A 24980-nucleotide genomic window follows, 5' to 3' on the forward strand; every position below is an offset into this window, starting at 1 on the left:
GGGAAAGCACCAAAGTAGTTGGTATGCCAAAATCTTCAGCAGTGATTCAGATGAATGTAACTCAAGTATTTTATTCAAGTACAAATTTAAGGTTCTTTGCTTTCCATTTTTGCTACTTTTAGTTCAATACAATTCAGAGGGAAATACAGTTTGTTCTCCACTAGCCTACATTTATCTGACTGATATTAGTTAATTTACCAATTAAAATGTTACAGACAAAATATATGATCAAATAAGATGTATTTCATCAATTAAACCAACTAACATGTCAAATAAATTAGGTCCATCTTTACCAACTACAAAGGTAAAATGCTACGCACGTATTAATGCATCATTCAATGGTAAAATATGTAATAGTTTAACACTCAAAGGGACCATTTTTCGGTATTGAGTACTTCTAATTTGGATACTTTAAATACATTTTGCTGATAGGATTCTAAATGCAATATTTTTACTTGTAATGGAGTATTTTACATTGCGATATTAGTACTTCCATGTCAGTAAAGGATGTGAATGCTTCCTCCACTTCCGCTGAGGTTGCGATTGTTCATTTTCAGTGTCTGTGAATCATCATCCCGTGTTTATTCTCCATTAGTTTACAGGAAATCTGCAGCCAGAATATGCTGGACACACACTGTGTCCATGCTTTCACAGCTGGAGTCGCACAATGTTATACAATATGTGTATTTAGGAATACCAGTGATTTTAAAAATGATGTGTCCATTAGGCTTTTAAGCAATGTTTTGGATATACAATACCACTGTGAAAACTGCTGACAAATGTAGATATCTATTTCTTATATACAAAACATAGCAAAGACTGGATTTTTTCCATTGGCAAATGTTAACACATGATATTGCAGATAATCTATTAGCCCAGTAACATTTAGCCCTTGTGTTGAGGAGATCTGTGCTATTATACTCCTATAAATATTTCCAGTTATAGGACTTTCTCACCCTCATCATAAGTCAGCAAAATCATCCTCAAAATAAATGTTTTGTCTCTTGTATCAATAGTGAAACTGAAGTTTCTATTGAGGACATCTTACTTGTCTCTTACAGCAGCAATGTCAAATCATTATCTTATTAAGGGAGACCCAATCACAAGCATGAGGAGACCTGCATGAGACTATTGAGACCTACAGTAGCTAATTAACAATTAATCAAAAATAATAATAATAAACCACTGGGAAACACCAAAAACACAATATGTAAAATAAAACAAACCAATCTCACTTTTCTTAATATCTTTTTTTTTTATACCTCATTTGTATTTACTCTAATATTATTTTTTGATACATTTTATTTATCAGGAGGGTAATTTGTCCGCATCACACTGCTCTACCACATGTGAGTGCCATGGCCTACATAGAATTACTAACTTGTTAGAAAAGCTATAAGACATTTCTTAAGAAAGTTGCAAATGAAGAACACTAATTTTAGTTTGGCTTTTAAAATAGACCTGTACAACAAAAAAGACCCTCTTTGATCTTTGATAAACACTCTTCTTCTTTCTGAAGGCTTATAAAGCCAGTGGACTATGATGGGAATATCACCTGGTTTCAAGTGCTTCATGTAGAAATTGATATCTTCAGAGGGTATTTACTGCAGTTTACCCCATGCTGATTGAGTAATGGGATGTTGGAGCTGCAATCACAGCTCTGGGATGGTTCGTCTCATTAACGGTCGTTCTAATAGCCACATTGTGATGACAAATTATGACACATTCCTGTAGATCAATTAAGACCCAATTGATTAAATACAAAAATAAATTTTGGAAATATTTTGTGGGCCAACTACACATTATGGACTGTGTAAATAAACAAATGTCATCACTGGCAGATCCTCCGAAAGCATTATGAATACCAGTGAGAAAACCAATGGACTTGGTAGAGTTATTGATTATGTTATTACATAAACAAGTTCTTGCTCCATTCCATCTTATTCAAAGCACATCAACTTTAATTCATCCCATAAAAATATTTGAAATACATGAAGATAAATTCAGACACTATAGTACTCTTCATTTCGTTGTTTTTTTTTTTTTTCAATTTTAGGTTCATCCTGTGGGTGGCAGCATGGTTTCATCTGATAACACAAACATGGCGTGTTGTGTTATCATATATAGAGTGATTTGAATGTCAGCAGCTCAGAGTTGGACTGAATGGAGTTAGGGAGTTATAGATAAGATACAGTACAAACAGGAACTTATCAGCTGTTTACCTTGGCTTTGTACTCACTTTAATGTATGCAAAAGTAAAGTGTAGGCTACTGCTTTTTATTTTCTATCCATGATCATATGGTACAGTACACAGCATATATATATATATAATCTCAAGGTTTAGGAGCTGTTTTGGTATTTAATTCAGTAGACATTCATTTTACCTAAAAAAGCTCTACTGAACATAGAAAACATTTCATACGAGTTCAAAATCATTTATCTGAGCTGGGTGTTCACTCGGAAAATCTTTTTTTTTTTTTTTTTTTTTTTAAATAGCTGAATAATATTAATCTGTGCACATTTGTAGGTTTATAATGTGTGGAATTGTCTAACCTACATATGGGATGAACTTTGTTCTTGTTGGGGCAGGCTTTAAGCTCTAAAGTTCTTATTTACTTCCTACTTTTTCATTTTTCTCAAAAAAAAAAAAGAGGATGAAAATGTCATATTGCCGTAAGTGTTAAAAACCTTAAGACAATGGTGAGGGATGAAGACAGGTTTCCTTTGCTCCTCACTTATGTAGCCCAGTTTTGAATTTCTTGACACTGTTTTAGAATTTTGTTGCTCTGTGACGTTCTCACAACGTAGTTTCTTGCCCTATATGAGCTTTGGAATGGCCTTTAGATAAACTGTGTGATCATACTGAACGCAGGGTGTGATATTGTGAATTATGTAATTGAGAAATTAGAACAATAATATCCCACCTCATACAAAACACCGTCAGACCGCAGCACAGTTTTTCAGCCCCTGCATCGTTCTGCTCTGTGATTGGTTCGAATCGAGGGGGCGTTCGAATAAACAAGCGTTCCGGTCGTTTTCATTGGCCGCCGTCACGTCACTCAAACTGTTGCCTGGTGATCTGCTTGCAGCTTGTCAACCGCACGATCCAGTTACTGTAGCTGCCTGCTGCAATGAAAATATCTTCGTTGGTGGGTGGATATATGGGCCCACTTCCATCATTTTTTCCCCAAATACTGACTGAGTGAGTAGTTTATTTTATCTTAACATAGATAAGAGTTGTAAGCTATACGTATAATGTGAATATCTTGAGTACAAGCTGAACAGAAAGGCAACGTTACCAAGCTTGAGGTTTGTTTTTAGCTAATTTGCGGTTTTGTGTGTTTTGTGAATCAGGCAGAGCACCAAGGAAACACAATTACAACGTAACTAACCAGAGTCCAGGCTAGAAAGCTGTTAATGTGAGGCAATTGATACTAAGTTGGCTTCAATGTTGCCATATGTTTGACTTGTTGGATTTATTGGTGCCCTGTATTGAAAATGTGGGTGCTACATTCATTCTGTGGGCAGTCGTCGCTGACACACACACACACACACACACCCACTCTCTCTCTCTCTCTGTCTCTCTTTCTCTCTGTGATCCTCTCACTTGAACACACAGTACAAGCAGCTACAGTGCCTGTTAAAAACAATCATTTCAAAGACACATTTCGCCCTGCTTATTGTTTTTTTTTTCACCTGTTCAGGATGTGAGACATTTCTAACAAGTAGCAACAGGACAAGAGTGTGACAGACAGATACATCTACAGCAGTTCTTTTGAAATTATTCATCACAATGCAACCTTCTACGTGCATTTTGATATTTGCTAGTTGTTGTTCTAATTTTATGCTCTCAAAAAATGTGTAGTCAAAAGAAACCCTCAAACGTCAGTGATGTTGTAAACTGGATCCCTTGTTTTTCAAACATCTATATCTAATTTGAATGATTATAAAAGCAATTTAGCCTTAAAATAGTGCATTGATCATGTGAAGTGGTTTAAAAGCACTGTGTTTTGAATCCCTCAGTCTATTACCACGCATGAGTCATGCTGTTGATAGAGACAAAATATATGATCCACAGCAATGCCCAGTGCATTCCTGATCATATTAGCCTTCTAGGTCTGGGCCTGGAGGGGAGATGGCTAAAATCTGCTCTGAAAAACAACAGGCTGCGTGCCACTGCATGTGGGTTGGGAAATGAGGAGAAGGAGGAAGCACATTACCACACTTGTGTTTTTAAAGAATAGATGAATGCAGGCATTTTCCCTGAAGAGATCAGTGTACCAACCTTGTATCATCCCCCTCAAGTTTACCTACAGTTGCTATCAGTTTACCTGCGTTGACTGGTCTGCAGCTGAGTAAGATAAAGGAGTAATAGACCACACAGTGGTGTTTAGTGCTCTGGGAGACACAGAGAGTTTATTTTGGTGCCGAGGTTTTGCATACTGATGAGCAGCTCCCGTGCCCACAGCACCGTAGGAGACTGGGAGTGTGAGTAGGTTATGTGAGTCCTTGAGCTTTCCAGCAAGGAGAGAATGAAATGGAGAGAGTGGTATCTGGAATCTTATCTGATTCAATAAGAGTAAAGAGAGCGTGGATACCAGAGGAGATGCTTTGATCACATTAAGAGATTGCGTGGTGCTGTTTCACACTCTGAAAAAGGTAGGTATACTGCAAGATGAAATTTAGATAAAATGTTGGTTGATTAAATTTGGTCTATTTTTCACAAACAGATAAATGATGACATCTAACTATTTACCTAATTTATGTTAAAGAGTGTTTACTTGTCACGGAGAGTGCTACTCAGCCTGTGAAAACAGTTGTATTATATCTTCTGTGGCTCTGGAGGAAGCTTTGTGAGCTTGGAAAAAATAACCCAGATGATGTCATCAGGGTTATGTTGATTTAAGGTAATATAATATTTAACAGAAAAGCTGTGTTTTAGTATTAAGAGTTTAAAAAATGAGGGCATTTAACAGGCAGGGAAGGTCTAATGAAAGATTAAGATTATTAAATTTCTTTCTGGGAATTGTAGGATCCAGCGTTTTTTACCTTGATTTTTAATTGTGTCTAAAAGTCAGAATATTGCATAAATTTCTTTTTTTTTTTGTTATCTGTTTCTCTCAAGTTTCCCAACTTTATAAAAGTGCAATGCTAAATCGCTGGAGTTCCCCTTTAAATCAAAGCACCACCTATTCATCCTTATTCCACCTTACATACACATTTGTGTCACTGAGATACAACTGATCAACTCTGACAGCTTAAAAAAGTACATTTCTTGATCTTTGATGAGGATGTTTTTTAAAAAAGGTTACGTTTCACAATAAATTGTCGGCTCACAGCAATCCATTTAATATTTGGTTTCTTGGTATCTGGCAGTAACAGACACAAAGCTACAGTATTTCACATCTGGGAATGGCATTAAATGATGCTAGTGCACTGTTGAGGGTAAGTAAGGCGTATATATATTTTAATTTACTGCATTTTTGTGCAGGTAAAAGTGAGCCACTGGAGAAGTCATGTGGCGAGGGATATGGCTCACAGCTGGCATTTGCCTCTCAGGAGCCAACAGCTGGCCGCCTCACGCCATCCTGTAGCCGGGCCCCCTCCGTCTGAGCTCCATGCACCTCATGCAACGTACCTTTTGACTTCATGAAGATCCCTGACATCGGTGATGTAATGAATAAATTTGAAGTCCTTGGGATTGTGGGTGAAGGTGAGCAAGCTAATTTTTTACAAACGTAACAATGTGGAATGTAAAAGCATATTTTGCACACTGTCAATCGCCAACAGATGTCACTGACTACTAATCCGGTCCAGTCTTCAACAACAGCCTTTCATGTGCACTCACAAATTTGTTGTAGGGCTTTTCAGTGAGTAATCATTTGATTGTTTTTATCCAATTTGCCTGCAGGACAAGGCCGTTAAAAGCCTGATCTTCTGTTCATGTTAGTGCCATTCAGTAAGGTCAAGGACCATTTTTAATATATTTATTCATTAGGAACAGCTTAATGTGGAAAAAACTGAAGGTAAGTACTGTGACCTGAATTCCTACTCTTGTGTTGGTAGTGTAGAAGTAAGTGGAGGTGGTTTTAGGGATTCAGTTTTATTGTTGTAAATATCAATGAGACAGGATGATTTGATAGTCAGATTCCCCTGAAAAGCTTCTCATGGCTCTTCTTTTTCCTTGAGTCATTTGTTCGATATAAAGTGGCAGAGGCCCGGAGGTGAGGCCACCCACTTGTCCCAGTTTTTACACCGCTGCGCCTACATCCTAGAAATGTTATAATGTGTGCATAATACGTCGCTAGAAGACACAGGGAAACTTTGAGCTGGGTTTTGAAAAAGATCGCTTGTCCAACGATGAGTAGGACTGAAAGGAAGGCAGCACTTTTTGGTGCCACATTAAACTGTAAAGTTGTACAAGTGTTTCAGTCCAGCTCTACTGCCTCTGCACTCATGGCACAGTGCGCTTCAATGGATGCAGCATCATAGATTTTTCCTCAGTGATCTTGAGGTCAGTCAATTTTGTTCATCATTTAGGGCTGAGTGCTGCATGGTTCAGCCCAGCAATTAAAAAAATACAGAATCTTATGTGATTATCTACAGCGCCATAATCTGAGGAGGGAAATTGCTTGGGGGGGAATTATTATGGCAGTTCTATATCTTTTAGCACATCATCACATATAATATTTTTTGTCAAGTCATGTTATTATATAGTAGTAATGGATTTGACTTCCTTTTTGATATGTTTAATCACGTTTGGCAAACACCAACATTCAAGATTTGAAAGTCGGCTGACAAATAGCAAATATTTTTTATGCAAGAAGTTAAATGTATGGCATTTTTATACAATCATCATGTGAAGTAGTTTATATGTTCAAAAAAAAAATCTATGGTCTTATATTTTTTTAATACCATTGGAGTCAAAAGGTGCACTTATCTGTCTACTCTATTTGAAGTACTTTAGAAAACTGTGTTAGAAAGACAGTAAGTGTATAAGAGATTAGATGGTGTCTTGTGGCACTGATGTGGTTGTGAAGGAGCAGTGAGCAGTTCGTCGTATGCCCGCTCGGTCCAAGAATTCCTCTTGAACCCTCAGGGGATGTGTGTGTATGACTGCCAGGGTCGATAACATCAGAACTACAGTAGCTTGCCAACACTTGTGTCCTACTTTGTGAGCCACCTGTCTCTATATAGAGGGGGATGTTTTTCCTTAATTCATGTGAACATGTGAGCGCAAAAAGTGTTCTCTTAAAACCTTTTTCACTTTGTAGCAATGTACTGAAATAAAACAGGCTCTGGGGGTCTTACTCTTGTTAGCAAAAGGGCATTCACTGTTGGCTGGCTCACTTCATGCGAGAATGAGAAATTTTCTAAATGTAGCTAGTCTTGCTTTATTTATGACAGTAAGTCATGGCATTGTTAATCCCATTTTTTTTAACTGAATTTATGCTGTCATTTTTTTATTATTTCATGAGGGTCTGCTTTCAAGTGAAGTAGAACAGCAGTAGTAGCCTTTGGAATACATAAATACTTTAAATATTCATGGAAAGATTAGCTGCGGTGTATCTCAGAGTTAAACCTGTTTGCCTTCCTTTTCCTTTTTAGGTGCCTATGGTGTTGTTTTGAAGTGCCGACACAAGGTAAGATCTTATAAATTTTGGTATAATCAAGTCAACTTCTTTCTTGATCCTTATCTGGTTATATTATTTATGTCATGCAACGAAAGCTTTAAAGACGGGTTCACAATTTTATAAGTCTGTCTAAAACAATAGTCAGGTGCCCAAATGAACACTGAAATAGGTTGAAATAGGTTTGCTATAATCATTCCTCCTGTTCATACTGGCTATTAGAAGATCTCTTCATAATGCACTTACAATGTAAGTGATGGGGGGCCAAACTCCACAGTCTTCCTTCTGTGCAAAAATGTATTTAAAAGTTTATCAGAAACCAATATGAAGCTTCAACCGTCCAAATGAGTCAAATCAAGTAGATATCTTTCAAGATTACAGTCTTTTTAGTCTCTCTTTTTGTTACTATACCTCCACTGCAGCTCAACAGGGAAACACTGTCAGAGGAAACACAATGAGGGATTTTGATGCTAAAAAGACTGTAAATGTGGCAGATATGCACTTGATATGACATACTTAGACTGACGAAGCCCTATATAAGCTTCAGATAAACTTTTAAATGCATTTCTGTGAAAATGACTGTGTGGACACACTGTAGATTTTTGCCCACTTACATTGAAAGCACATTTGTAGGGGATCTTGTAATAGCCAGTATGAACAGGAGGAATGATTACAGCAAGGAAAACCTCTCTCACTGTTCATATGGACACCTGACTGTTGTTTTAAGACAGACTTGAAGAACTGTAAACCCATCCTTTAAAGCTTTCGTTGCATGACATACATACATAGAAAAATATAGAAAATTGTAAGACTTATCCTCTAAGGATGGAGGTTGCGGGTCCTTTGTATAAGTCTAATATAGATATCAAAGCTAATTGACTTCACATTATGCTTGTTGGAGGTTAAGAAAGACCTGTAGCATCTTAAGAAAATAATGTATTTTTATATATATATTTTTGGGGGCATTTTATGCCTTTATTATAGGAACAGTGGAGAGATGACAGGAATTGAGGGTTGATGGGTGGGGGCCTGCAACAAGAGTCAACAGCCAGATTGGAACTGCAGATGTTGTGATTATATGGCATGCATCTTAACCAATAGGCTACCAGGGCGCACCAACATAATATGTTTTTAAAGGAGGTTTGTCTGAAGCAAGTGGTCTTCATGCAGCTAGTCTCTCCACTTTAGTGTACTGCAGTGGTCCTCTGCCTAAGAATTATTGGATTGGTTCAAGTGGCTCCCATGGATGGTTGGATAATTGGTTATAGTCCTTTTGTCTTTGTTCAGGTTAATCAGTGAGAGGATCTGCTTTGAATGGCAGCACATTTTTCAACTTAAGTTCTCTCTGGCTATTATTTATTCTGCCACCTCATGTATTTTCATTCATGTAAATGTGTCTGTAATAGTTCGTCTTGAAGCAATTAATATTTTAGCACCACAAAAAGAAAATCAAAACAAAAAAACAGCAGGACTTTGAAAAGCAGACGACACACACTGCAGTAATAGCCTTGTCATCTCAGTCCATTTAAGGAAGAGGCTGTGTCAGGAATTGACAGCAATCCAGTGTGAATAAGAGAGACTAACTACCTCCTACTTACAGAGATCTGCGGGAAACAGACAAAACACTTTCTGAGCCTTTCCTCGTCAAAATTCTTCATGGTGTTCTTGTTCTGCAAATTGCCGTGCATATGCCTTCATTACAATGTTTATTACAGCAATGACCCTACTCAGTGTATCCATTAGCCAGGTTTCTAATGCCAGCGAATTAGCTGAAGTGTGAGAATCGTAAAAGACAACAGCACCAGACTTGATGTTGCGCAAGCACTCAGAAGTGAGGAAAAAGAGGAAAACCCTGCTGTAAGCCGGAATCACAGCCTATAATTACTGGGCTTTATTATTCAGACTGATTGATCCTAGGCCTAGGCAGCTGCAAGTGCCAATGTCTCCATTTTACACAACAGAACTCACATCAGTAGGCCTCAATTCAGTCCACACAACAGATGGAGGCTGTTGCTTTGTCTGTAACAATTTCGTTATTGTGTTAATTTGTGTGAAAATCCATCATTATAATCATAATCGCAGTATTCAACATCCATGAGGCCATTTAAATTAAAACCAGACCGATACATCAGCTGGGCCAATATCATTGGTACATATTACTCAATCACATCTGTTCAGTCACATCTGGCATATGTAGTGGCTATTAAGTAACAAGAAATTGCAAAAACATTGCCAAAGATGCAGTGTGTTTGTGGTAATTTAGAGATTGCCTTGTTACCATTAGATAGTTTGTCCAAAAGAGAACAGTGATAAGTTGATTTTTCAACTGTAAAATGTTGCACTCAGTACGTATCTTAGATGTAATTCTTTAAAAACCAAATGTAATGAAATGCAAATGGGCCCTTAAAATGCTATTTTTTGAATCTGCTGATCTATTGTTTTAGTTAATAAAAAAAACCTCTCAAATATCAATATTGGCCTCAAATATCTGTCTAGGGCTCTAGTTAAAATACATTACACATTAATATGCAGTTGAGCAACATTATATGCACACTGTAAATTTGTACAGAGATAATGTTTGTTATCTTTTGTTATAAAATGCCACAGCCTGCCCTGTCCTACAATTATTAAAGTTCCACTGATCAGTATTTCTATTTTAACAATGGATCAAATGATGAGACACAATGCTCTCATTGCTGTATCCACAACATGTTTCAGCATGTTTGTCCTATTTTTGTTAAAGTTATCAACAAGCTGTTGAACATAGTGGAACATTAATTAACAGTGTAGTCGATGCCACCAAATCACTTAAAAATCTGAGTTCTCTAAATATGTGACTGATCATCATTTTGTGAAAAAAGGCTAATTGAGTTTGACTTCTATCTTTCATTTGGATGCTGCTTATTAAAGAATAGTCACGATTTGTAGAAATGATTTAATGAATAAGGAGGTAGCAGATCATCCAAGCCTCATAGCAGGTACAGATTTCACCATCCTAATGGCTCTCTGTTCACTTTCCATCGATGTGTTGATTGGTTCTTTACTGTCTGTAATGAGGCAAAAGTGCTGTAGTTAAAAAAACAAACAATTAAAGAGATCAGTTAGTAGCAGTGTTTCCATTAGTGGATTTGACATTAGTGTGTAAAGCTAATTTGGAATGTCTTTTTAATTAGATCATTACTTTTTACTATTTCTCTGGCATCTAACAAATGAATAACAATCCCCTAGAAGTCTGACATTTTGCTACACGTTCTGCGGGCCTTGTGTGTGTGTTGGAAATTCAATAATATATGCAGTTTTGATAGAATATCTGTTGGTAACTTTATAGCTTGACATGTGAAAGCACAAGAGGATGAATTCTCTGGCTGCGGATCAATATGGACCAGTGCCATCTGGAAAATATTGTATTGTTAGTGTGAATGAACCAACATGTTTTTTCAAGGGCTAACTCACAGATCTATGCCGCATAATTATGTGTGCATACACACAGACGCAGGCACACAGTCAACAGCACACAAACACACATGTGCCGACACTCACAAAGCAGAATCGCACATAAGCTTTCCGAAGGTTTTATGGTGCTGTGACTGTGGGCAGGAATGTGTGCTGGCCAGAGAAAATGGCTGCATTTGTATGTAACAACTGCTGCCTAGTCGCAGCTGCTCGCGCTTACAGAACGTACTTATTTCACCAGTGGCACGCCCCTCAAATTTGGTTTATACAATACATGTATTTAACAGGAATAATTAGATCCAAGAAAGATCTGGGGCCCGATACAGAAACGATAAAAATAGACTAGCGTGCATTCACCAATTTCCACACAATAATCTGAATCTATCTAGGCTGCTGGATTAAAATGTGCATTGCGTACCCCACACATGCTTCACAACATCCGCGCACAGATTTGAGCATCAGCCGGGCTGAATGGGACATAGGGAAGTGACACAGAGAGGGATAATGCCTGAGGAGTTTTTGGTGACATTTTTTTTTGGAGGTTTCAGGAACAATCTTCTCAGTAGCCTATTAGGTCTAAGCAGATAAGTGGATGTGGATGATTCATGTAAATTTTTCTTTATAATTATTTAAGCATGAGTGACTCTTTTTCATTGATTTTTACTGAAGTCACAACACAGAATCAGTATGATAGATTAGACTTACATTTGTCAGAGTGGGCTATTATTGCTGAAGCGTGTGTGTGTGTGTGTGTGTGTGTGTGTGTGTGTGTGACATTGTAAGAGGAGTTTGCCAATACAAGCCTTGGATGAGTATGAGATCTCTTCTTGGCTGTGACAATGACAGGCATTTGTGTGTTAAAAAGGTGTGTGTTGACATCTATTTATGGCTGATTGTGGGTCCAAAATATGCTTGTTTTCATATTAAATGATGGTTGACAGAACCGCTTAAACATCATTTAATAAATCTAACAGGAAGGCTGTATACTCTCTTGTCCGAATGTCTAGTGACATCTTGTCTAACAGATTCAGTCATACAAAATCACTTAAAAGTGACAAAATGATGTTAAACAGGAAGTTGAAAGCCTTCCAGTTTCTGTTGGTATTACCAGGGTCCTTGTAGGGACATATTTATTTTGTGACTACCTTACCACTGTTTTTTGAGGCTCTTGTCTCACTTACTCTTGCCAAATTTTTGAGAGACTGCTCAGACTGAAACTGCAACATGCTGTTATGATGAAAGGCCTGAACACACTGGGGCACAGAGAAGCTTTTGTCTTGTAGTTCTGGCTCATGTTTTATTAAAGGCAGTATGAGAAGGATTTTCCTAAAAAAAAAAACAATGTATAGACTCATATAAAAATGATTCCTCTCAATCATTACTTATGACCCACTAGAGGTCTGTGGTGGTGTCAGTATCTGCAGAGATTCTGCCCTCGACCTGTATCTGTTGTTTGTTTCTGAGCGTCATCCTTTGGGCAGTGAGTGTGTAGCAGATAGCCAGTAACAGCGTGCGTGTGAGGGCAGGACTCTATAAAAACGTAGCGACATAGCGCTGCACTGCAGTGTAGCGCTTCTGGTGTTGTCGAGCCAGGGAGGACGGGCCAACTTTTAAATGTTGTGTTTACAAACCGCAACCAATAAATCCTACTCAATCTGCCTTTAAGTTCTTGTCCATGTAAGTGGATCACCAAAAGATCATATTTGGGTTCACTTATTCTTTTTTTTAAGGTCTCCTCTCTATTGTGAATCCAGTGTTGTATTGTGTTATGATGACAGGAAATAAGGGGGATACCATTTTCAAGCTGAGCCAGCTGAGCCACAAGGATGCTCCAGGTCATTTTTGCATGCTTGTTGAAGCTTGATAAAACCCTATTAAACATGCAAATTTATTGTAAGCTTTTGTTACTGAACCTAATCATATGTGTGGAGCTGTACATCTGCTTTTAAAACAAAAATGTCAAGCTAAAAGAGATTTCACAAATAGATTTTAGATAGTATGGTATAAAACTTGCAAGTATCTGTTTTTGATGGACCAAAATAGATCCCTACAAGAAACACAATTTGTAAGTGTGAGATTTAGTGATGGAGTAATAAAACGTTCCCCCATTTGCACCTGCGAGGACTATAGTAGCATATTAATTATACTTTTGTAAATTCTACTTCTCGTTTCTTGTCATTGTGGTATCTTTGACCGTTTATGATGAGTTAGTTAGTGCTTCTTCTCTTTTTAGTCATTTATGAAATAAAATATGTTGCCGCGCCTATTTGCACAGAATCATATTGAACACTCTGTCTTTGCTTGCTCATAGTGCTTGTGTGTTTTCAGTGATTCAAAGCAACGCTGTGACCTCAGTGATATTTGATGGCTGCGTTTTGCTTGTTTATTCATCGTGTTGACGAAACTGGGAATATCAATACTGAGAGTGGAAACCACCCTTTTTTGCTTGCTCCAGTATGACCCAGAGTTCACTGACACATGTTTGAAAGTATGTTTGCTCACTTGAGATTAAAGAGCAAGTTCCCCCCCCTCCCAGTTGACCCTGAAAATAACAGTTTTACATTCAAACTAGAAACTTTCCACATGTTTTTCATGTGCTCCTGGATATTTGTTACATAAATACTGTATGTAAGCCTTTTAACAATTCAGTAACTGAGGTGCCTTTTTCTTTTCATTGTCCTTGAACATCGGCCACATTTTCTGTTTAACACTAGTTCCACTGGTACACTTGTGTTAGAAGACTTCCCACCCAACTTTGGGAACTGTTGATTAAAACACTTTGTCCACCTATCAAAACGCAGTGAGTTGAAACTTACCTCTGAGCTAAGTCAAATACAAAGGCTTCTCTCTAGTTACACAGCTAATCTAAATCCAGGATAAGGCTTGTACATAGCCATCGGGGGTTCTTTAGCATGCTGCAGTATGTGAAATATAAATGTGTGAGGGTAAACATGTGGTGAGCTGTGGTGAGTATTTATTTAAGTGTGGAACACCTCTCAGGAATGCACACTACACACAGCGGCACCCTGAATGTGCTTATCATCCAGTGAACTGGTTTCCCAGGCCGCCTAGTCTACAGGGAGGTAAAACATTGACAGCGTCAGGGCTCTGTCTCCTCAGATTATCATGGTCTTAAGCGATGCAGTTGGGAAGATTTTAAGCACAAAATTTCTGTGATATGTTTTTTTTTTCTTTAATAATCGTAGGAGATTTATAAAATTAAGCCTCTTTATGGCCCTGACTGTGGAGGTGTTCTGGCTACATTATGATTGGATCTCAGCCAGAGTCAGACAAGTGTAAAGGCAGTCAATAAAGTATGTTTGCATCATTGAGAAAGTATCTGCCCACAGAGAAAAGAAGCCTTCACGACAACAAAAAACTAGACATATTTCTCGCCTCAAATCACCAATAAAATCAATGTTTCATGGTAGCGTGTGACGACTGCTGCACCGCTTCAAGAGATCTTGAAGGAGATTTCAGAGCAGGTGTGTGTGAGGAGTCATCATCTACAAAAAATGTGAGAACATGGCTTTTGTTGACAGTATATGGGCTTGTTACCTCCTTACCTAATTGCGTGCTTGGCATACTGCACATTTAAAATCAGATCCCGTTACAGTGTTGACAGAATGCAGACGAGAAAGCAGAGAGACAGCAGGTGTAAATGCAAATCTATGAGCATGTTTATTATCCAGATAACATACACACAGTCACTGCATTTTATGACAGTTTACAGTCGGTTTTACGCAATTTTCACAGCACATTTTTTAACTGCTGTACCACTTTTTGATTTCTGAGCTCAAAATCTCAGAGCTCTTAAAATCACATGAGGTAATGCATCATGTATCATGCATGTCGCATTTACTTATATATAAATTATATAAATAGCAACAAGAAAAAGGCTTACATGGACATAAATATTTGAAATGATGAGGATTTCTTGTTCTTGTTCCTTTGCTACAGCAAATCCTACATATTGAAAAAGCAAAAATGATGATTATTATTGTTCTTTATTGCATCAATTTATATTTTCTTTTCTGCATCAGCCACAAAATGTGTGTTTTTACACTAACTGAGGCTAATATCAGGTGAGCATGTTATTTCTTGTGTTTAAAGCTAAGAATTTAGCAAGGACGTTTAGCTCTTTGCACAAAGCCTTTTACCTATTGAAACTTTGTTATAAAAACTGAAACTGATTGAAACAGGAGGAGGAAGACTGCTGAACCTGAAGTTCCATGAGAACAGAGGCTAATTTGATGTAGGCATGAAAATCGAAGGGAAAGACATAAGCTTGAGTTGATTATAGATAAAAATACCTCTTGACAGGGATGGCTATGCATTAGCTGACACGCATGAAGCAACAGACAACTAAGTAAACAATCACTTTCCCTCATACAGTAAGTAGACAGTTTTATTTAGAGTGTCCTGTAGAAAACACAGCGTGGTCATGTTGCACTACATAATCAGTCCTTTTATTAAATGGCAACAAGCAAATTGTCGAGTTAAAGTGCAAATAACACAGCAAGTGTTCTCCTGAGAAGTGGAAAGCGAAAGCGATCACATGAGTCATCCTATTATTAGAAATTGAGCAAGAACATATGTGGCACATGCCAAAAGGAGTCTACAGGCACAATGCTCGCTTCTCATGGTGAAGGCTCCTGGCAGCTCTAGTATGGCGTGGGGTTGTATTTTCCTGGCATGGTTTAGGTTCACGGAACCCCTGAGGGCCAGAGACACATGCCAACGTTAAGCCATTCTTAGTGAACATGCTCAGCCAATGGTGAAGCAGTAGTTACAATCCAGTCGGTGGTATTTTTCAGAATGATACTCCATACTTTCCTCTATGGTGTATCGCTCTCAGCCTCAAGCACCTGACTTATTGTGTGTACCAGTTATCTGCTCTCTGTCCCATATTAAAGAGTAAATTAATCACCAAAGTATTTCCATTTCTCTGACTTTGAACTTCCAAATAAAGGCAAAGAAGTTCCTAGAAATAATCCCTTAAGAGTAAATCCACATTTAATGACAGAGAGCAACAGTTACTGCACTGTTGTGCATTGACTCAATGCGACCTGCTAATTTTTTTGTTTGTTCCACTTTTGCTCCTAACTTCCTGTTACTGTCGTCAGCTACAATAAACACAGAGACAATGTCAAAGTTGTGAACTCATGTTTACATTTATGATGAAATTATATGGCCTGATACATTCACCACAGATTAAAAAGATTATATTTGGTGCAAAGTATGCTTAATGATGTTTCTATTGTTAAAAATCAATGTGGTCAAAATTTTCAAGGGCAACAATGCTTAAAGTAATACTTTAGGACTGTTTTTGGAAATACAGGCTTATTCACTTTCTTGATGAGAGTTGGATAAGAAGATTGATACCACTTTACTCTCTCTGGTAAATATGAAGCTAGTAGCTGGTTAGCTTAGCTTAACATAAAGACTGTAACAAGGAGAAGCAGCTAGCCTGGATCTGTCCAAAGATAACAAAATCCACCTAGCAGCACTTCTAAAGCTCACTATTTAACATGTTATTTCTCTTTTGTTTAATGCTGTACAGTTTGACATTTTGCTATTACAAGTATCAGTCTTCTGTTGAACCATTCCTTTAATTTATTTGTACGACAATGTGTGTTATTAACTTTTTAACCTGTACTTTTAAAAAGCGATCACTAAACTAGTTGATTTTTGCTTTGTTGGTCTAGAAGCTGACCTGCTGTGATGTCACTAATTTCAACTTACAGATAATAGTGAAACACTTTTCTGCTGTGTGACTCACGGGTGATTTACCCTTTAACGTCACGTCAGTTTGTGCACTGAGAGAAAATCCATTAACTGCTGGAAATGATTCCTAAATGTTTGCATCGCTTTTATTAGTGATTTTAAGTTGTTAAATGGAGATATAACACAGCAATACAAGAATTAGTAATTAGTGTATTGATTAGATCCATGAAGTTCATCGCTGTTTTAGGAGATGCCATGTAGCATCCAGTGAGTCACCACAGCTCTGCAGTCATCTGTTGTTTGTCCTGTCTTGATCATAAATGTTTTTTTTAAATCTATTATTTTAGTATCGCTTCAGCTTTTTGCTTGCATAACTGATGGCGCCTTGTTATCACAGATAATAGAAGTGATGCTGTAGGCTTAGATTTTATTCCTCCTAAATAAGCTGAGTGGCTGTCAGTAACATCTAGATTTATTTAGTGGAGGAAAAAAAAAAAAAAAGTCTATCCGCCCCCTTTGAAGGGAACAGTTATTTTTGCACCCAGTGAACAGAAACTGGGACAGGAGAGGAAAAAAGGACTTTCACATCTAGCATTAAATGGGTCACCTTGAGTGGAGCACTTGTCTATGTGGTCCTATCTGGAGCCAGAGAGAGAGAGAGAGAGACAGAAAGATGTAGAGGGGACACAAGTTTCCTGTCTGAATGTTCGCGTCCTCATTGTCCCCTGATAGATGGAGGCTATTTCAAGTCTAATTCTGAACACAGACTGTCTGTGCCAGTCCACCTGTTGATGTACCCTTTGTGACTGGATTCTCACATGCTGGACGTGGTCTCTTTCTGAAGTTTTTTTTCCAGTCACAGTCATTATAATGCTAACAATGGATATCCTGCAAATTAGTCTAATAAAAAGTTTGATTCTCAAATGTTTTTTCAACTTGATGAAGAAAAGCTGCATCTGAGACAGTCACCTTGGCTGTCTTTTGTTTTGATTTGATCCAAGTTGTTGTCAAGCCCTCTCTTTTCATGGCTGATTTGCATTTGTAGTGTCACTTGTCAAGGCATATACCATGAGGTGAACTATTATCAAACAACACAGGGTCATGGAACTGTGAATAACCCTATAGGTCTGATTTTGCTGATTGAGATTCTCTTGTGTAAATGGATGGAGGGATGGATTTCTGTTGGCAACAGATAACATGGTCAGTCCTTCCTATTCCTATTCTCTCTGTGTCTTATGTTGTGGCTCCTCATTGACCTGTCGACCTCATTGACGATATGAAAGATAAATAAAAACATGAAGGGCACATGACACCGCGATAAACATTCCTATATGCTCACATCATACACTTAAAACTGAAAACTGAAAGTGCATCACGCTGCTCCCTCCACTCTGAGTTTAATGTCCATTCAGAGTTTAAAGTATGCCCTGATCTTTAAGTCTATAGGAGTTTTCTTCAGTGATTTGTGGGGTCTTTTTTGTTGCTATCATGTTGAACATCACCTTGCTGGTGAGAGACTATCAGTGGGTCTGAAAAGAAAAGTCAGTCATTACTGGGACTGTTGTGTATATGTAAGTAGAGGAAAAGTTTTAGTTGCAACAGAAATACATTTGCAGTCCCTTGTTATGCGTTTTTGTTAGAGTTCATTTCCCCACTAACAGCTGAACATTTTGTTGGCTTTGCACTATAAGTGCCCATCATCCCAGAGATCCACCAGACTGTTATTAACACATTTAACAGTCAAGCAGTTCATATTTGATCTCCTTATTTGGACAGTGTTGATAGAGACATGACACAAGATTTTGGTATTATGAATCTGGTGATATTATTATCTGTGTAGAAGATCGTCATTAACACAAAAACAAAGTTATTAAAGCCATAGGAGCACACACTTCAAACCAGATGAAAAGTATGACAGCACAATGCTTGTAGGACTGTTGATAATCTTGCTTTAATCAATATTATGTCCAATAAATAACTTAGTGATTAATTTGATGTCTTTTGTTATTTCCAGTAAGTGGTGTAGTTATGAAACAGATGTTTTAGTGACATCTTGTATCCAAATCTGATTCAGGAACTTAGTCACATGTCGTCCCCATCTCTCTGCCTCTGTTCTGTCTCGCTCCACTTTGAATTTTGAGCTTTGAAAAAGGGCAAAACCGAAAAATAATCCTATAAGATTAAATCACGACTTAATCTCAGAGGGCAGAAAAACTGCCGCTGCACTCCGTCCCGTGTTGAAACTTTGATGCATGTTGCACTTGTGGCCATATTCCAGTCATTGATGTCACAGCAGATGTCTTCCAGCAGCTGTCAAGGACAAAACACCTACAGTGACATCAGTAATTGGGTTGTAAATAAAAGTTTCAAACCAGAGAGAGAAAAGCAGTTGGTGGCCTAATTACTAGTCAACTTTGTGGCAGTTTTACATCCTTTCCTTAAAACTTTACACGTAATAGAGCATGTGTAATTTTATGCGCTCTGTATCAGTCCTTCGGTATCAGTTTGTATGATAAAGTTGCCTCACTCTGTACCCTGCTGTCTTGGATATGCAGCACAGTGGATGTTGTACCTCAGGGTGCCTGACTTTAGGTGGTATAGAATAGGTGGTCTGGTTTGACAGAAGTGCTTAATCCGTGCTATTCACGTTGTGGGAGAGGGAAAGCATGTTCATAGTAAATAATCATTTACCCAGCTTGGTTTCTCTCCCACATAAAAGAGCCTAGCAGTCCATCGCCACATGGGAATTCCTAATGAGCTTAAAATAAAATGTTACACAAAAAGGTTCAGAGCAGCCGGCGTGCTGCACTGATCCCTCCAACGTGAACATGCACACATAATAAACTGCAAAACTTATCTGACTGTTATAAGTTACTCTGAATGGCTGTTAATAAATGAGAGATCTGTATGAACACACGTGCTGTATTATTAGGTTTATACTAAACATTCATTTCCTGTTCTGACTGCAACGCATTTTGTACTTGAAGCACAAATAACATGAACTGACTTCAGTGACTGATGTAATGTGCTGTGAATTGGAGCAAAGAATTCTAACAGGTTCCCTCTGGGTCTATTGAGTCGTGAAGTCACTATTTGGGTGGTGTTCTGTGGAGGTGGTGGTGATAGCAAGTGCACGATGTAATGACTAACTTTAGAATCTTTCACAACTTTAGGGAGCAGATCAATGTTGTCAGCACCAGTGAAGCTCTTGTGAAATAGTGCTGAACCCTCTCCTCCATTGTCTGACCAAACATTTATTATAAATGTTTAATGAGACTACATAGTGGACACAGGAAGTGATAGTTATCTCCTATATGCAATGTCCAACATTCATGAAAATATATATATTCATGTCAGTTGGACTCTGGTAAATGTGTTGCTGCATTAATATTTCACTTATGTAGTATTGCCTACTAGTAACAGGAAGTGAAGCCTAAATGACACATAGTTCATCAAACGTATACACAATTTCCAATATGTCCTCTACAGCGCCACATACTGCACACAAGAAATAACATTTTATCCAATAATCCTGAAAATTCAGAGCCGTGTTAACAAACCTCCAGTAGCGATACCTCGGCTGCAGCTTCCTCCGACGCACATGAGGTGCAAGGGCTCACACTGCTTGTAGATTTAATTCCTCCTCCCTCTGCCATGATAAGTATGCAACTGTGTCCTGTTCATAGACTGTGCAAAAACATGATTGTAGTGTTTGTAATGACAAGAATAGGTTTCCAAACAGAAGTTTTGGAATGTGGATTTAGGTTTGCTGCTTTTTGGCAAATGGATGGAATCTGGGTGGGACTGAGGTCAAGCAGCCACCATGGTTACATGAACCAAGTAAACAAGCTCCCAAACACTTTGTTGTAAGTGTAATTGCTTTTTAATAAAACATTTTCCATTTTACATCAAGGCACACATTAGAGGTTAATTATTGAGAGAAAATATTAAAGGGGACCTATTATGCTTTTCCTTATTTTTAGTCATATACACTATATAATGTTCCAAAGTCAGATGTTCATATTAAACGTAGAGCTGCCATGATATTGATTTTTTCATGACTGCATAAATTAACAAAGCCATTCAAACAGAAACCATCATAAAAAAAACTCAGATGTTATAAAATAATTGGTTCTTAAATACTGTATTGGCCTGAGTGTAAGGCCACCCTGATTATAGGATTGATGACCCCCCCCCCCCCCCCCCCCACACACACACACACAGTGGTCAAAATTTATTTCCCCCAGCAGTTAGCATTTATAAGACTGCCTGTTTGTCTGTTTGAGCTCTTTATCATCTGTGACAGTGGTATTTGGCAGCTTGACATATTCCGTTTCTGCAGCTGAGATGTTGGAAGACGCTTTGGACTCATTTTCACTCGAAAAAACACATTACACGAGCCTTCAGAAACTCCTGCAGGTTAAACTGAACTAACAAAACACTTTTAGTGCTGACTGACTCTAACACACTCACAATAAACAGGCTTTAAGACACTCATTAGCCTAGCAACATTAATACATTAATACTACAAACAACCCATAATGCAACAATCCATGTAGGAGTCAGTTTACTTTATCCATTCAAAAAGAATATGTTGTGAACACATAATTGTCTAGACCCCGAATATAAGATGACCCCACTTTTTCACACGTATTTCCAGGAAAAAAAAGTGTTATATTTGGACCAACACGGTAAACTTTTCAAATGCATTTATTCCCATAGTAGTCTATTCTATATAGCCTCTATAGTCTAAATGTCTATCTTTATTCCAGTTTGTCATTAAGAGGCCGACTTTGCAGCAGGAATATTGGTCGGCATTCGGCAGGCATGTCATTCTTTATGTCAAGCCTGAGAGAATAACTATGTCCCATCACTTGAGCCACTCATTCAGCAGTGAAGCAGTGATCAGCTTGACTTTGCGGTGGGTGTTACGTGAGTGCGTTACTGCTGTAATGTGGTAACTGTGGCAGCTCTAATTAAATGTGGCCAAAGTGTCAGATAATGAGGTAAACATATGTAGAAGTAATCCCTATGATCAGAAAGCACCTGCTTCAGACAGCTCTGAATGCTTGGTTTCCAACAGTTTTTTCTACTTTCAGCCGGAGTTGACGTCAGCTCATGATGGATTTCTTTATGTGGTCATCTGCTCCATGTACAGCCCGCAAGTTCACTGCTCCGCTCTGCTAACATTATGGCATTTTTCCGTTGTTTTGGGGCAAAATAAAATAAGTAGTTTACATGTTGGAGGTGTGCTGGTCGTCTGCAGCTCTTCATCAAACATCATCATCACTGTGACTATTTCTGCTTGTAGTATTCCTCCCTGTATTATTTCTAACTGATCCACTGACCAAAGAGCTCTAAATATCTCCATATGTTGTTGTGTTGCCCAGTTTGTAGTGCCGCTAACAAAGCTCTGCTAATTCGATGAGGAACACATTTTATTTCCTTTAATTCTTCACAATAGAAATCTAATAATTTAAAAGCTTTTGATATGAAGTGGCAAAAGCAGAAAATATTGGGTTTTCATCGGCAGTAACTTAACACGACTGATATGGCTGCCCGTTAGCAGGCTTCCTGGAAGCTGACCAATCAGAACAGAGTGGGCTCATCAGGAGGGAAGCCTTAAAGAGGCAGGAGCTAAGACTGCCTGTTAGAAGAAAAGAAATGCAGTGTAGCTACTGAAAAGCTCTTATTTCCTGCGCTAGTAAAAATGATTTAGGCATATAACAGGTTATTAAATTTATACTGCACATCATCTACCTTCACTTAAGCTATATTACATGTGCACAGTACAGTGATGCCCATGAAGTTGACCCTGCTGTGAGTCATCTTATTTTTCTCCATGCTGGGAGGAGGACTCACTGCTCACTGTGATCCATGTTGGAGTGGTGCGATGCTGCCTTTGGCTTTCTGAGGGGGGGGCGGAGGGGAACTGGAGCACAGCTCTGAGCCATAGGCAGAAAATACCAGGCCTAACTAGGACATGTCGAGAAACGGGGCTAGTGGTGGGGCGTCTCTCGCAGAGAACTTCATGGAGGAATAATGAGAAGTGTCTCAGTAAAACTGTGACTCAGTGGTGATTTCTCAACCAGATTAGGTCTGAATTTCTCCATTTTCTCCATATATTCTTGATAATTCTATGTCACTCATCCCTGTAAACAAATGGCAAGTATTTGAAGATTGTTTTTGCAGAATCTTTCACCAGTGAATCATTCATGTAGAAAAATTGTACCAAACTTTTTGTTTGTGACCTTTTAATATGAAGTGCAATTTACTTGCGACTCTTTTCATGGGGTGCATTGTCTGTGTGATGTGATTTTTTTCTGTTAGGCTATGGCTGTGACCAATAATGATTCTTATTATCAGTTAATCTGCTGATTATTTTCTCAATTAATCGTTTGGTCTATAAAAATCAGAAAACAGTGTAAATGTCTATCCCAGTTTCAGAGGCTCCAAGGTGACTCATCAGATGTCTTGTTTTCTATGACCATCAAACCTTAAAATATTCAGTTTAATATAATGTGAGATTAAGAAAAACACTTAATTCTCACATTTGAGAATCTGTAATCATAGAATTTGGGGTATTTTTGCTTGAAAAATTACTTCAATGATTAATTCAGTTGTCGAATAATTTTCAGTAGATTGACTAATTGATTAATAGACTCATCATTGCAGCTCTATATCTAACTCTGTCATTTGAAAAAAGCATGGAAAGATAAAACAATAAAAAAAGAAAAGATTTGAACATGTATATATGCGTGTATGTGTGTGTGTGTGCGTGTGTGCGTGCGTGTGTGTGTAATGACTTTTTCTTGTATCTTTTATAGCTCACACAGATGAATACAAAACTGTGTTGTCCACTTATTGTCATATAAAAACAGCAGTAGTTCTATAAAAGCAGCAGTAATGATACTGCGCTTTTCAGTCTGCTGTTGTTTGCACATGATGTACTGACCGCAGCAATGACCAGAGGGTTTAATTTCTTATTAGTTGCTCTGTGTTTTCATTGCAGGACACCAATGAAATTGTGGCCATTAAGAAATTCAAAGACAGTGAAGGTAAGAGGGGTCTCTTCTCTGATGAGGAACACTCATATTTTTATTGTACTGTAAAACAAAGGTTTGTATTGAGTGTCTATACGGCCATCTCCGTTTATTATCTTAATTTGTGTTGAGATGCATTTCATCCTCATCTCAAGTAAGCTCATATGGTCCTGATTTCCCCTCTGTCTCCATGCAGAAAATGAGGAGGTTAAAGAAACAACACTCCGGGAGCTTAAGATGCTCCGCACCCTCAAGCAGGAGAACATTGTTGAGTTGAAAGAGGCCTTCCGCAGGAGAGGAAAGCTGTATCTTGTCTTTGAGTATGTGGAAAAGGTAGGATTCTTCTACACACCAGTCCTTCATGAAGTCTACACTGATTTTGTTGATGTTGGTTGTTTTTTTCATCCTGACATTTTGGTTGTGTTCTTTTCTTTTTTAGAACATGCTTGAGCTGCTTGAGGAGCTGCCAAACGGTGTGCCGACTGAGAAAGCTCGCAGCTACATCTACCAGTTAATCAAAGCAATTCACTGGTGCCATAAGCATGACATTGTTCACCGGGGTAAAATCTCTTTTTATTTAGTTTTCTTTTTCAGATCACATAATGAAAACACGGAGAGGGACAGTGTTAGTGAGGCAGAGAAGAGCTGATTCTGATCCTAAGCTGGAAGAGGCTCATGCAGGTCCAGAGTGTGCAGTATTTACCACTGGCACCATCATTTTGACAACTAGACCAACAGTTGTCATATCTTTTGAAAATTGTGTAAAATAATGACAGAAAAATTGTCTCTCCTGAAACTATAGGTTTTCTTCATAGGTTTTCTGATGTGTCTTAACCAACCATTCGATTTTTCACAAGACGTAGCTTTTGGTGAATCAGTAGCAGCAGAGCAGGAAACCAGATGGCCCATGTGAGCTTTTGGCACACCGATAGCAACAGAGCAGGCATCCAAATGGCCTGTGGGATATCCAGGCACAAATACTGTACATGACATTGTTACTTAGGGATTTGATGTATAACTTATGCTTCTTTACAATATGTGCGTTTTCACCAATAGTATTTGATTTTTCTGATTCTTTGCAGTATTTTTTTATGAGGATAAATCATTTACATTTTCAGTTTTCTCA

The 24980-nt window shown here is 38.1% G+C and overlaps 1 protein-coding gene across 5 annotated transcripts in view; it reads left to right on the forward strand.

Moving 5' to 3' along the window:
* The first annotated feature begins 3058 nt into the window (after positions 1-3058).
* The window catches only part of LOC137188187 (cyclin-dependent kinase-like 5), a 35690-nt gene continuing 13768 nt past the window's right edge, over positions 3059-24980 (forward strand). For 2 of the 5 annotated variants that reach the window (XM_067597686.1, XM_067597689.1), the window contains exons 1-6: positions 3060-3202; positions 5492-5713; positions 7609-7643; positions 23824-23869; positions 24051-24187; positions 24294-24414. In XM_067597686.1, coding sequence (XP_067453787.1) covers positions 5650-5713; positions 7609-7643; positions 23824-23869; positions 24051-24187; positions 24294-24414 — 403 coding nt within the window. In that variant the 5' untranslated portion in view covers positions 3060-3202; positions 5492-5649. Of the gene's footprint in view, positions 3203-4287; positions 4660-5491; positions 5714-7608; positions 7644-22798; positions 22909-23823; positions 23870-24050; positions 24188-24293; positions 24415-24980 lie in introns of those variants that run through there. The other 3 variants (XM_067597688.1, XM_067597687.1, XM_067597690.1) reach the window with 3 other exon arrangements.

The sequence above is a fragment of the Thunnus thynnus genome, chromosome 8 (genome assembly GCF_963924715.1).
Source record: "Thunnus thynnus chromosome 8, fThuThy2.1, whole genome shotgun sequence".
Lineage (NCBI taxonomy): Eukaryota > Metazoa > Chordata > Actinopteri > Scombriformes > Scombridae > Thunnus > Thunnus thynnus.